The 12,810-nt window shown below is 36.6% G+C and overlaps 1 protein-coding gene across 1 annotated transcript; it reads left to right on the top strand.

Annotated features, from left to right (window-relative positions):
* The first annotated feature begins 5,915 nt into the window (after positions 1 to 5,915).
* Positions 5,916 to 6,721, top strand: LOC143628275 (uncharacterized). The gene is made up of 2 exons (XM_077097909.1): positions 5,916 to 5,945; positions 5,996 to 6,721. The coding sequence occupies exons 1-2, from the start codon at positions 5,916 to 5,918 to the stop codon at positions 6,719 to 6,721; spliced, it is 756 nt and encodes a 251-aa protein (XP_076954024.1).
* The last annotated feature ends 6,089 nt before the right edge of the window (positions 6,722 to 12,810 follow it).

The raw sequence follows: 12,810 nt of genomic DNA on the forward strand, positions 1-12,810 counted from the left end.
TTCTATATCAACTAAACATAATTTAAAAAAAAAATCATTTATAGTAATGAGTGCCTCTAGCTTATAGAAATTTGTGAAGATATTTTATCATAATTTAAAACCTGTATATAAAAAAATATATTTGAAAATAAACAAAGTATCTAGTATTCTAGTATGCATACCTCAAACTCTTTGAATGTAACTCTTGTCTTCAAATCATTTCATTGAAGCTTGTTAGTCTTCTACATAATCAAATCTATAAATCATTAGGTAGTTAAAGAATTCCTATCAATAAAGTTAAACTAAATAATTTACAAATATATTTTTAACTTAAAAATATTCTTATATTTTAATTAATGATGTCAATCTCATACAGCGTGGGCCAAAAGATTATATAGGAATCCCTAATTAAACGTACATGCATACAAACAAAGTTAATTTAGTTTAAACAATTATATAGGGAGAAAAAAACCAAAACAGATTCGTTGGATTCTCATGAAAAATTAATACATACTTGATGGATGTATAGTATCTAAAACATGATCATTAAGACATTAATCTTGCATCATCATTATTACTTTTGTTATAATTCATAAAAATTCAAAAAAACTTACCGCGCTTAGGGTTTGAAGAAACAGTGCCTGCAGAGGTAAGCGAAAAGATGCATGTGATTGTAAAAATGAATTCAAAATGCTTTTGGTGAAAACGTAATCATTATGGCTAGGAATTAATAAATTTCGGCGCTGTGAAGAGATTTTAGCACGAGCACTAAATTTTTATCAGCGTATATGACACAAATTATAAGCAACGGTCTCTAAACCGTTGTAAAGTGATAAAAAAAAGATTTATAAAATATTATATAGTGGTTTCCTAAGTTTTAATCGCTCTTTATTTCCATTGTATATTTTTACTCATTATTTATTTATTATATTTTTTTGGTGTTTATATGTTATGAACTAAGTTTTAATAAGTCTTTATTATTATTTTCATTGGTACCAATTTTCTATTTACTATTTTTTTTAATGTTTATATGTATGGTAATGAACTAAATTCATATTAACAAAAACATCAAATTCTCATTAATAAAAAATGTAAAACACATTCATATTTTATCTTCATCCATCGCTTCCGATTTATAACCGGTAAGATCAACTTCTCCTTCATCTTCATCATCATTAGCAGTAAAAGATTAATCCTCCTCGTCCACATCCTCATCCTTATCCTCATCACAAGCAGCACACAATTCTCTCACCAAACTCACCACCTCGACTCCCGGAATATCATTTGTAGCATTGGCCAATTCAAGAGTGTTGAGTTGCTTGAAATCAGTCTTATTGAAGAAAGCAATATCGTTGGGATGCTAAAATTTGAATGAGTAGTAAGATTTACTCACAATCACCTTCCCTGTATCCTCATTCCATTCTCACAATGTGATCGTGGCCGAATTCTCTTCAACTTCAACCTCACCACCACCACCACCACCACTATCATCATCATCATCATCATGGGGGACGACATCGGGGAACTGGTGGCGGATCAGTTGCATAAGCTCATAAAAGGATATGCTATCACGAGTCACCCCGTAGTTATACATCTGCCTCAACACAATCTCCGAGCGCATCGCCATTACCTCCCTAGGATTCTTACGTATTCTCTTTCTCCTGTTGGTGAATTTGATAACAAATTCACCATGTGAATGTTTCCAGTACGGTACATAAGTTGTAGATTTGCTATAACAGAGGGTATTTTAATTTATAGAGAGATTTTGGAGAAAATTGAGAAAATTATGCAAACATTTATCGACTGAATGTGATCATTTATAGCAGTTAATCTCCGTTTCATATTCTACCAAATTTTAATGTGATTTTATCGAGCCATGCATTCGATTAGACATGATCGTTCAAATTAACCCACATATGCAAAAGAATTAGTTTAATTCACAAGATGTTTATTTATGATAAAACCGATGACAATGTAAACCGGCTTGATCTTTGAAATAATGAACCTGTGTAAAAGTTAGACATTAACAACAGTGTTTTCAAAACCGATCTAAATTATTCAGAAAAAATAACAAAAATTTCATAATAACCGTTGTATATTCGCTCAAATGTTCTATTTTAATATAAAATTTTGTAAAATTGATATTATAAAACTGTGTTGTCAAAACCGGTATAAATTATTTAGATAAGTAACATAAATTTTATAATAATCATCGTAAAGTTGGTTACAATAATTTTTTTTATGTTTTTCTTTTAATTTTTCATTCCTATAAAAAAAGATTTTATCAAATAATTTTCAATCTATAGCATAACTTATCAAAAATTATAAACAGTATACAAAACATTACACAAGTTGCATCACAAAAAATCAAGCCAATATTTATTTTATTAAAAATAATGCAAATATTATTTTAACATTAAAAATGTTACATATCAAACTATATAACATTTATTGATGTGAATCACATGGCTTGTCCTCCTGATCCTATTGAGCACGACCAATGCAAACCACACCGAGCAACTTGAGACCAAGAATGGTGGTCTCAAAACACAAGGATCTCAATATGTATTCCGAGACCACCAATTCCATCGTTATAGTACGCAACCATCGTAGCAGCGCCTGCTCCTGTGTTGCCGTCTATAGTTTAACTTTTTTGAGATCACCAATCCCAGCTTATTAAATTTGTCTTAGACAAGGATATGGTAGTTTTGTAAGAGGAAGTAGTAGGATATTATATGTAATTTTATTTTGATATACACATGTATATATTTCAAGTCAAGTGTGGAAAAACTATGCAAACGTGCTCTATCTATAGCTAAGATTTAGTAAGGTTTCAACTAACTCATTTAATTTTTAATTAAATGTATGGGAATTGGCAGATGACCCACCTAACTCATTTATTATATATATATATATATATATATATATATCACATCTTAAAAAATAAATGTATGTATGTATGCATGCATGCAAGTACGTACGTACATATGAGTGTATGTATGCGTGCGTGCGTGCATGCATGCATGCATGTGTGTATGTATGTATGCATGTATGTATGTATGTATGTATGTATGTATGTATGTAAACCGATTAATAGACCGGTGTAGTTGGTAGGGATGAGCTCAGTACTGTACGGGTACCGAAAATACCGATCCCAAAAATCGCCAAATCTTGGTACCGGTACCAGTACCGAAATATTCGGTTCAGTACCGGTACGGTACCGGTATCGGTATTAAAGGTAAAAATTTGGGAAATACCGGTACCGTACCGTACCGTACCAGTACCGATCCCGAAACTTAAAACTTTGGTACCGATTCGGTACCGACGGTACCAAATTGGTACCGGTACCGGTTCGGTACCAATACGGTATTGGTACGAAGTACCAAATGCTCATCCCTAGTAGTTGGTGACAAGAAAGAACGATTACCCAGCGTATTGATTACATTATATATAGGTCTTATGGACTGTCCTACAAATATACAACGGAATTTTGTGAATAACCTTTGTAAAGTCACTGCATTTCACTAGTTTTTTTCCCCATATTTTGTAAAACTGAATCGTCAATTTGTCTACAATAAATTCTTTATCAAACTTCACACATTTCTCATCGCTGCTTCACACAAGCAAAAACCCTAACACCCCTGTTTTATGATGATGGCTTGTGATGGCTGTCGATAGTTTTTGCCTTAACAAGGTGAACAAAAGCACCACTCTGAAGAATGTTATTTTTTTTACACAACTCCGTTTGTGTTTTTCACACAAGGTTAGGTAAGAGGGAGTTTGTGCCACAAGAAGTGCAGTAAATAATTCATGCTATTGTGAAACAACAACCCTACAACTTCTCCAAGCATCTGCTACGACATACGTGCGACAACATTGAACAGGAACGAGGAATACATCTATATCCCAGATTCAACATGAGAATCATTTTGTCACAAGTGCCATGGCAGGATTGCCAGTTAATCAAGGAAGAATCGAAATGATTAATCAAGATCATGATTTTCTGCCAAGTGTTCTTCTTATTAATTAACCTGCCTTAGGTTTAGATACACATTTCTCTATCACTCTACTTGAACTGTTAGAAGATTTGGACTATTATTATTTTGTTTACTCTTTATCTTTTTTTACTTGTAAATATTCTACCTTTATTAATATATTATTATCAGTTATAATTATGTCAATTTGTTTATAATATTTATACGTGTTTTTAGATAGTTGTTAGTGACTGTTACAATATAAGTGAATAAAAAATATTAAATATGATACTTGTGAGACTAGTTGAATAAAGTCAAACACGAACAATGTTCAATGTGTTTAATTATTTGGTCATATACAACATAAATAAACACTCTTTCTAACACTAACAAAATTAGTTCAATGGTACAAAGGATTTAGTACAACAAGAATTTCTATACAAAAATAGTCTTTGAAATTTCGCGTGTGCATGTTTCTACTTGATTTCACCAATGCATATTAGCATTCATCCATGACACCAACGATAAGATCTGTTGGGACCAGGATTCTTGATCCTGTGGATAATCTATTCTTGGCAAATGTTTCTAGGAATAAAGATCCTTTAAGGATAAAGGATCCTCAACAGCTGAAGACTTGGTCAAAGCATTAAAGATTGTAGACGTTGAAAGGAGTTACAACTCGTTTATACAAGTCATAACCGCTCCAATATTCTCGCAAGGACAATAAATGCTCTTTATGACTAGGTATTATTTAATTTTTCTTCTTGTAACTATATATATGAGCTGATTATATCACATAACACACACAACACACAGCATACTGATAATCATACTAGCAAACACTTTGTACTCACGATCAGCCCATATTCTCACCTATTGTAATATTTTCAAGTTCAATATAATCGGTAGTGATAGTTTTCACTACCTGAGGTTTTTATGCCGGCGGGATACTAGTTACCAAGGGCTTTTCCTTGTATAAATCTCGATGTTCATATTTTGATATAGTCACTTTAAACATATTTGTCATACAAGCATCAATCCTCACATACGAATTTGATTACTTGATCCTTAGACCGATTTTTGACCATAACAATTTGGCACCCACCGTGGGGCATTGGTGCTTTAATCCCAAAAAATTCTTACCTTTATTCAATCCCTACACTCAAAGTTATCACTCAATGGCCTCTCAAGGAAAAGTTGCTTCTACAACCACTGCATCAAGTGTTACGGCTCAAGTATCTTTGCCACCACTACCTGTCTCTACGAAGCCACAAAAGACCATAACTGTCGCTCAGAAGAAGGAGACTGCCGTTTTCTCCGGAACAAAATCCACCACTGTCTCTCAAACAGTAACCGCTAACAATGACGTTTCTGTTTTATGTGCACAGATGAAAAACTACATGGAGCAGCAGAACATGACCAACCAGAGGATCCTTCATGAGATTGAGGAAATTAAGAGAACTAGGAAGACTACTGAAGACGCAAGTCCCATCATCTCGAAAATACTTGACTTCAGCACTCCAGATTTTCCTGGTCAAAGGTGCCCAGCATCCTCTTATCCTCAACAGGGTTCCTCGGATTTCTTCTAGAAAGGATACTCTATCCAGTATTCGCAAGGATCATCTATCCTTCAACAAGGATCCTCAAGTCAGCACTTAAGATCCTCCAGCCACCATTCGCAAGGATCCTCCGCCTTCCAATCTGGACCCTAAGATTTTCGTCAAGGACTTTCTACTCACCAGCCTCAAGGATCCTCTGTCTATCAACCAGGATCCTTGGGCTTCCAGATAGAATCCATTGTCCATCAGCATCCAGAATCCTACTATCTTTACGGGAAAGAACCTTTGAAGGAACTACGATCAAGGCCACTTGAGGTCCACGAAGGGGACTTCATACCTATGCAAACCACTGCTCCTGCTGGACCAACTCTTGATGCTGAAACAATGTACCCCGGATACAGCTATGGGGGGAGATCTTTTGATCAAACAAGAGGTAACACTTACAATAATATATCTTTTGGTACTAATCATGGTGGTATGTAGGATATAGGAATCAATCAAAGTATAGCCCGTGAGTTAAAGAAGCTCAAGGATATGACATCCAGTGTAACAAGAGTCATCAAACCTATCCCCGAGTTATCAACAGGAAGCCATAACATATCAAGATTCGCTCCACCAATTTGTGATGCTGAGATACCAAAGCGCTTCACCGCCCCTATGAAGTTATATGATGGATCCACTGATCTTGAGGAACATGTAGCCTTATACCAGGAGAGGATGGAAATCAACCCAATCCCAGAAAGGCTGAAAGAGGCTTGCTTATGCAAAGGCTTCGGCTCAACACTCATTGGATCTGCTCTCAAATGGCTGCTAAGTCTTCCTCCATATTCAATTACCTCTTTCTCTCATTTAATCAATTTGTTTAATAGTCAATTTTCATGCAGTAGATCCTTTGAAAAATTAACTATTGATTTATATAAAGTTGTCCAACCTCGTGGGAAACCCCTTAGACAGTTCCTTACTAGGTTTGGAAGAGAGGCCTTGGAAATTCCAAATCTGGATGTCCCAATAGCTATTGAGGCATTCAAAATGGGATTACGAAAGGACTCTTCATTTTACCAAGATCTTGTTATGACCCCTTGCAGGAACTTTGAAGAAGTCCGAAACAGAGCTTTAAGATTCATCAGGTTAGAGGAGGATCAAAGAATCAAAGATCAACTTAATACTCCGGCAAAGAATGAAACTCAAGACAAGAAACAAGGATCCTAGTTCAGGAATAATGGCTCCAAACCATACTCCAAACCAAATGGCTAGAACATCAACTCTGTGGAGGATGAAAAGGATGATGAAGATTGCCCAAGGATATCTGATTACTGCTTCTCTATAGATATGGGAGGAGTAATGTTTGCTGTTAGGAGCTTGGATGACAAAGCGAGATGGCTGAGGAAGAATGAGAAGGCGCCTCCTCCCAAAGACAAATCCAAATGGTGCGTTTTCCACGAAAACTTTGGCCACATGACAGAAGACTGTATCGCCTTGAGAAGGGAGATCAGCTACCTCCTTAGCAAAGGCTACCTCAAGGAGCTATTCTAAAGAAAGAAGTCAAGGACCCAGGATCCTGAGCCAGTCCCAGAAAAGGCTGCTCCACCTACTCCAGACACTCAAGTTATCAATGCAATCTTTGAAGGTTTTGACATATGTGGGACTTCGTATTCCTCTGCGAAAAAACATGCCAAAGAAAGCAAATTGAAGAATGGTGAAAGGCCGATCCGGACTTCTACAACGGTCGAGCAAAAAGTCATCTCTTTTGATGAGGATGATCGGATCACCGTCCAGGATCCTCATCACGACGGTTTAGTCATTACTCTTTTTATTTCTAACCGTTATGTTCGCAAGATCCTCATTGATGGCGGGAGTTCAGCCAACATTATACAATTAGAAGTGCTTAGAAAAATGAATATTCCAAAATTGGAAATCGTCCAGAGATCCTCAGTTCTTGTAGGATTCAGTGGAGAAAGGAAGAATACATTGGGGGACATCAAACTCCCCATATATATAGAGGGAGTAATTTCTATTCAAAAATTTTGTGTTATCGATATCTTGTCTTGTTGCAATGTTATTCTTGGCAGGCCTTGGATACACGAAATGAAGGCAGTTCCCTCTACTTACCACCAATGTGTGAAGCTACCTACCCCATGGGGAATAGCGAAGATAGATAGCGACTAGCAAGACGCTAAGGATTGCTATACCTCTTCCATGAAGCCTACAAAAATGCTAAAGGAAGCATAGCAATTACAGAAAGCAAGAAGAAACGTCACGGAGACTAGGTTACAAGATTCTAAGGAAGTGGTCTTGCACCCAGAGGATCCTGACAGCAAAGTACTAATCGAAGTTGAGATACAAGAATCCATCGAGAAGGATTTAGTATCCTTCTAACAACGAAGAAACGCAATTAAGTCACAGGCCCTAGCAGACTTTGTGGCTGATCTTAGTAGTGACATAGAGAAATAAGCCAATCTTGAAGTTTAACAACTTGAAGAAACCAAGGATCCTTAGACACTATTCACTGATGGATCCTCAAACGTTAAAGGAACATGATTGGGAATACTACTAAAATCGCCACAGGGGGACTTACTACCCCACTCAATAGCTTGTGAGTTCCATGCCACTAACAATGAAGAGAATACGAGGCACTCATTGCAGGTATACAACTAGCCAAAGGTATGAGAATCAGGTATCTTCAAATTTTTGTAGATTCATTATTAATTGCTAATCATTTTAATGGCTCATATGCAGTTAAAGGTGAAAAGTTAGTTAAATATTTAGATATAGTTAAGGATCTTGTAGGATCCTTTGATTATTTCAATATTACACAGGTACCGAGAGAAGAAAATGCCAGGGCTGATACCTTAGCAAACCTAGCTTCATCCTTGAAGCTCCTTGAGAATACAAAAATTCCCATTATTCATGTCTTATCTCCGGCAATCGAGGAATGCAAGGCATTAGAAGTAGAAGGGAAGATGCTCATAGATCCTGAGGATCATCCTCGGGATTGTTCATCTTGGATCCTTCCAATAGTGGCGTACATCCAAAAGGGAAAAATCCCGAAAAGCGAAAACCCTTGGGCTTTCAAAGCCAAGGTATCACAATATACTATTATACATGATATGCTATACAAGAAATCCCTTGCTGGTCCATACTTAAAATACATAGAAGAATCCGAGATCCAGGAAGTACTAAAGGATTTCCATGAAGGAGATTGTGGCAATCATACAAGGGGCAGAGCATTATTCTCCAGGATCCTAAGGACTGGATACTTCTGGCCTACTATGAAGAAAGATGTTATGGAATACTCAAGGAAGTGCAATGCTTGTCAGAGGTATGGCAACATCCTACATCAGCCGGCAAAACCCTTATACCCCATTGTCTCCTCATGGCCATTTATGAAGTGGGGAATGGACATAGTGGGCAAACTCCCTACAGCTCCAGGGGAAAAGTCTTTATGTTAGCTATGACGGATTATTTCTCTAAATGGATTGAAGCTCAGGCATTTCCTCAAGTCAGGGAAAAGGAAGTTATATCCTTTATTAAGCCTGGGGAATTAAGATGATCACTTCAACGCCAATCCATCCACAAGCAAATGGCCAAGCAGAATCAAGCAACAAAATCATCATTAACAACTTGAAGAAGAAGCTTGGAATAAAGAAAGGCAAATGGGCTGAGGAACTACCCTACGTGCTTTGGGCAGATAGGACAACTCCAAAGAATGCTACAGGACAAATACCATTCTCATTAGTCTTTGGAGCTGAAGCAGTGATCCCCACTGAAATGGTGTATCCTACAGCTAGAACAAACATTCTTGATCCTCAGAATGAATGAAGAGAATCTTGTCCAATACCTAGATACCGTAGAAGAACTTAGAGATCAAGCAAGATTCAGGATGGCAGCCTACCAACAGAAGATAGCCGGTGCATACAACAAAAATATTAGAATTAGAAGGTTTCAAGTTGGGGATTTAGTTCTTCGAAAGGCTTTTTAAAATACAACTAATCCTGCTGACGGAAAGTTAGCACCTAAATGGGAAGGTCCTTATTTAATTGAAGCCAAAGCTGGAAAGGGGGCATATCGTTTGATGAATATGGAAGGTGACATGCTCCCAAGAGCTTGGAATGCAATTCATCTAAAAAGATATTTCTGCTGATCAGGATCTTGGATTCTAAAAACTTCTTCAGTCCATTACTTGGTAAAATTTTACTTTATGTTAGTTTTTTATTTTGTCATGTTGCAGAAATGCCGAGCAATAGAGCCCTCAAGTGGAAAAAACGGGTTGGCCAATTCTCTCCTAAGTTTAATTGGCCTTGTTGCCAGTTTTATAAGGTCTTCACCTTATGCCATGAAATCAGGGTTTTGACACCCTTGCCTGGAGCGCACGATTATCCGGGTATGGTTGGAGGCTGTGGGACCAGTACACTATATGTGGCTGACAATTTCATGGCTGAAAATCATATCTTGGATCCTACAAATTAAATGGTAGACGTACCATATGCACAAGTTAAGGTTAATGACGGGTTAGGCTCGTCACCGCATTTATTTGGGCCAACGCCAAGGATCGGCTCGTCGCCCGCATTTAATTGGGCTTGTCCCCACGTTTTATTGGGCTTGTTCCCACGTTTTATTGGGCTTGTCCCCACGTTTTATTGGGCTTGTCCCCGAGATAGTTGGATCAAGATCCAACTTTTCTGATTATTCTGTTCTCTTTTGGTTACTTATTTTAACAGGTAAGCAATTCAAGAAGTACTATAAGGATTCAAGATCCTCTATCCTAGCAACACAGAAGACAAAACGGAAACCAAAAGTGTTATATTATCAAGTAGCAAACCAAAAGTTGACCCGGGCTTCTCCAGCAACAGGTGGACATCCACCCGGGTCAAGCCTTTACAAGATTATCGTATATCTATGCAGAAATTAAAAGTAACATCCTTGATCTCCACATATCGCCGAAATAATGTTTTTAATCTGGAATGAAGAATGGTTATAACGCGCCTCAATGCTATAACCTAGGGATAATAATGAGTCAGCAGGCAATGGTCACATCATTTTCTCTCCAACGGTTGCGATTCAAATTCTCGGGATAAACATGACAGTTGTTATCCATTCACATCTATCATGTTTGGGGGCAATTGTTGGGACTAGGATTCTTGATCCTTGTGGATAATCTATTCTTGGCGACTGTTTCTAGGAATAAAGATCCTTTAAGGATAAAGGATCCTCAACAGTTGAAGACTTGGTCAAAGCATTAAAGATTGTAGACGTTGAAAGGAGTTACAACTCGTTTATACAAGTCATAACTGCTCCAATATTCTCGCAAGGACAATAAATGCTCTTTCTAGCTAGTTATTATTTAATTATTCTTCTTGTAACTATATATATATGAGCTGATTATATCACATAACACACACAACACATAGCATACAAATAATCATACTAGCAAACACTTTGTACTCACGATTAGCTCATATTCTCACCTATTGTAATCTTTTCAAGTTCAATATAATCGGTAGTGATAGTTTTCACTACCTGAGGTTTTTATGCCGGCGGGATACTAGTTACCAAGGGCTTTTCCTCGTATAAATCTCGGTGTTCATCTTTTGATATAGTCACTTTAAACATATTTGTCATACAAGCATCAATCCTCACATACGAATTTGGTTACTTGATCCTTAGACCGATTTTTACCAAAACAAGATCAACGATTTATTTCAATGAACAATATGGCATTATATATCATTACTTACATGATGATATATATGAATCTTCAACTTTGAATAACACTTAGGTATCTCAAGTAGCGTTTATCAACACTCTTGCACCGATGCATACCTTAATTGGATATGATTCTCCAACATTAAATAACATTTAGGGATCTTGGGTACGTGTTTATCAACACGATTACACCGATTTATCCCGTTTAGTATTTCAAATGCATGCCACACTGTCATCAGTCTTAGAGGGCATTAGACTAAGCTTAAGCAATTTCAAGAGCTTAACCAAATACACCCTAAAGTCAAACCTTCGGACACCATTGGAAGCATAAAACTCCAAATATACTAGAGATCCATGAGAATGTGACATATCAACACATTGGATCCACTAATCCTATGTGTATAGCCTTACATTTCTCATTCCTTGAAATTGATCTAAAAATAAAAAAAGACAAAAGAACATTCAAAAGGTATTATATTTCCGAGACCACGAATTCCAACAAAAGTTCAAGAACCAATAATGAGGTGGCTTTGGAGGAGGACGTAACATAATTTATACATAATTTGGTGAATGGAGGATTTTGCTGGAGGAAATTATTGGAGAATTTTGAAAGTGATCGAGTAGATTGGAGGAGTATATTTTCAAGTTGAAATTTGCAAAAATAAGGAACTGAGGGAGCCTGCGGCGTCATGTGAGTACTTAGTGTGGACGAAGGAGGAAATATCTCTTTACACGAGCTTGGATCGCCATTTCGGAGGAACCCGAAGTTTATAGGTTATTAATATTAACTATTTATTTAACTTTATTTTGTATTTATTTAAAATAAATATTAATTGTGAAAATAATTTTAATTTTAGCAAACTTTTAAGCCATCGGAATATTTTGGAAGAAAATATTTGACGTTTGGCTCCAGCTAACAGGCAAACTGTAACATTTCGGATTTTCCAAACCCATATTCGCTTACGAACGAAACATTTTTAGATCTTTAATACAAAAACACCCAAATACTGGTTGGAACGGATATTTAATAGAAAGTTTGAAACTTCTTACTTTCCGATTCAATCTGCTATGAAGATAAGAATAAAAAAAATCTGAAAGTTCTTCTTCTTCTTTGTGGCGATAATACCAAAATATCAAGCCGGCTTTCGAGCTGTAGCTTTACAACCATAGGGCTTAGATAGGCCCTTTTATTATATTAGTAAGATAGGTTGCTTGAGCGCATTTTGACCCTTTCTATTAGTAAGGTTGTCGTATCGATCAAGGCGAAACTTGAGTTTGATTGCAGGGCGCGCGTTAGCGCTTTACTAAGAAGATAGAAGGGGCTTCCAAAATTGACTAAGGACAGAAGCAAGCTACAAGCATTAGCAATCGCTTTCGTTTAATCTTTCAAAAAATCTTAATCAAAATCAATTATTTATAGGTAATTAAGTTTCTAATATTCATTTTATACCTTTTAGGTTTCATACGTAGTTCATTTCTTAATTTAATCATAAAAGATTCACTAATTGTTCAATTCTCAAACTAAAAGGACCAAAGTTGCCAAAATCCAAACTCCAACCATCCTAGGCCGGAGCGCCACGCGGTGGGGGTGCCCA

Source organism: Bidens hawaiensis, unplaced genomic scaffold (genome assembly GCF_021521415.1).
Source record: "Bidens hawaiensis isolate Kalapana, Puna unplaced genomic scaffold, B.hawaiensis_p1.1 tig00004864_1, whole genome shotgun sequence".
NCBI lineage: Eukaryota > Viridiplantae > Streptophyta > Magnoliopsida > Asterales > Asteraceae > Bidens > Bidens hawaiensis.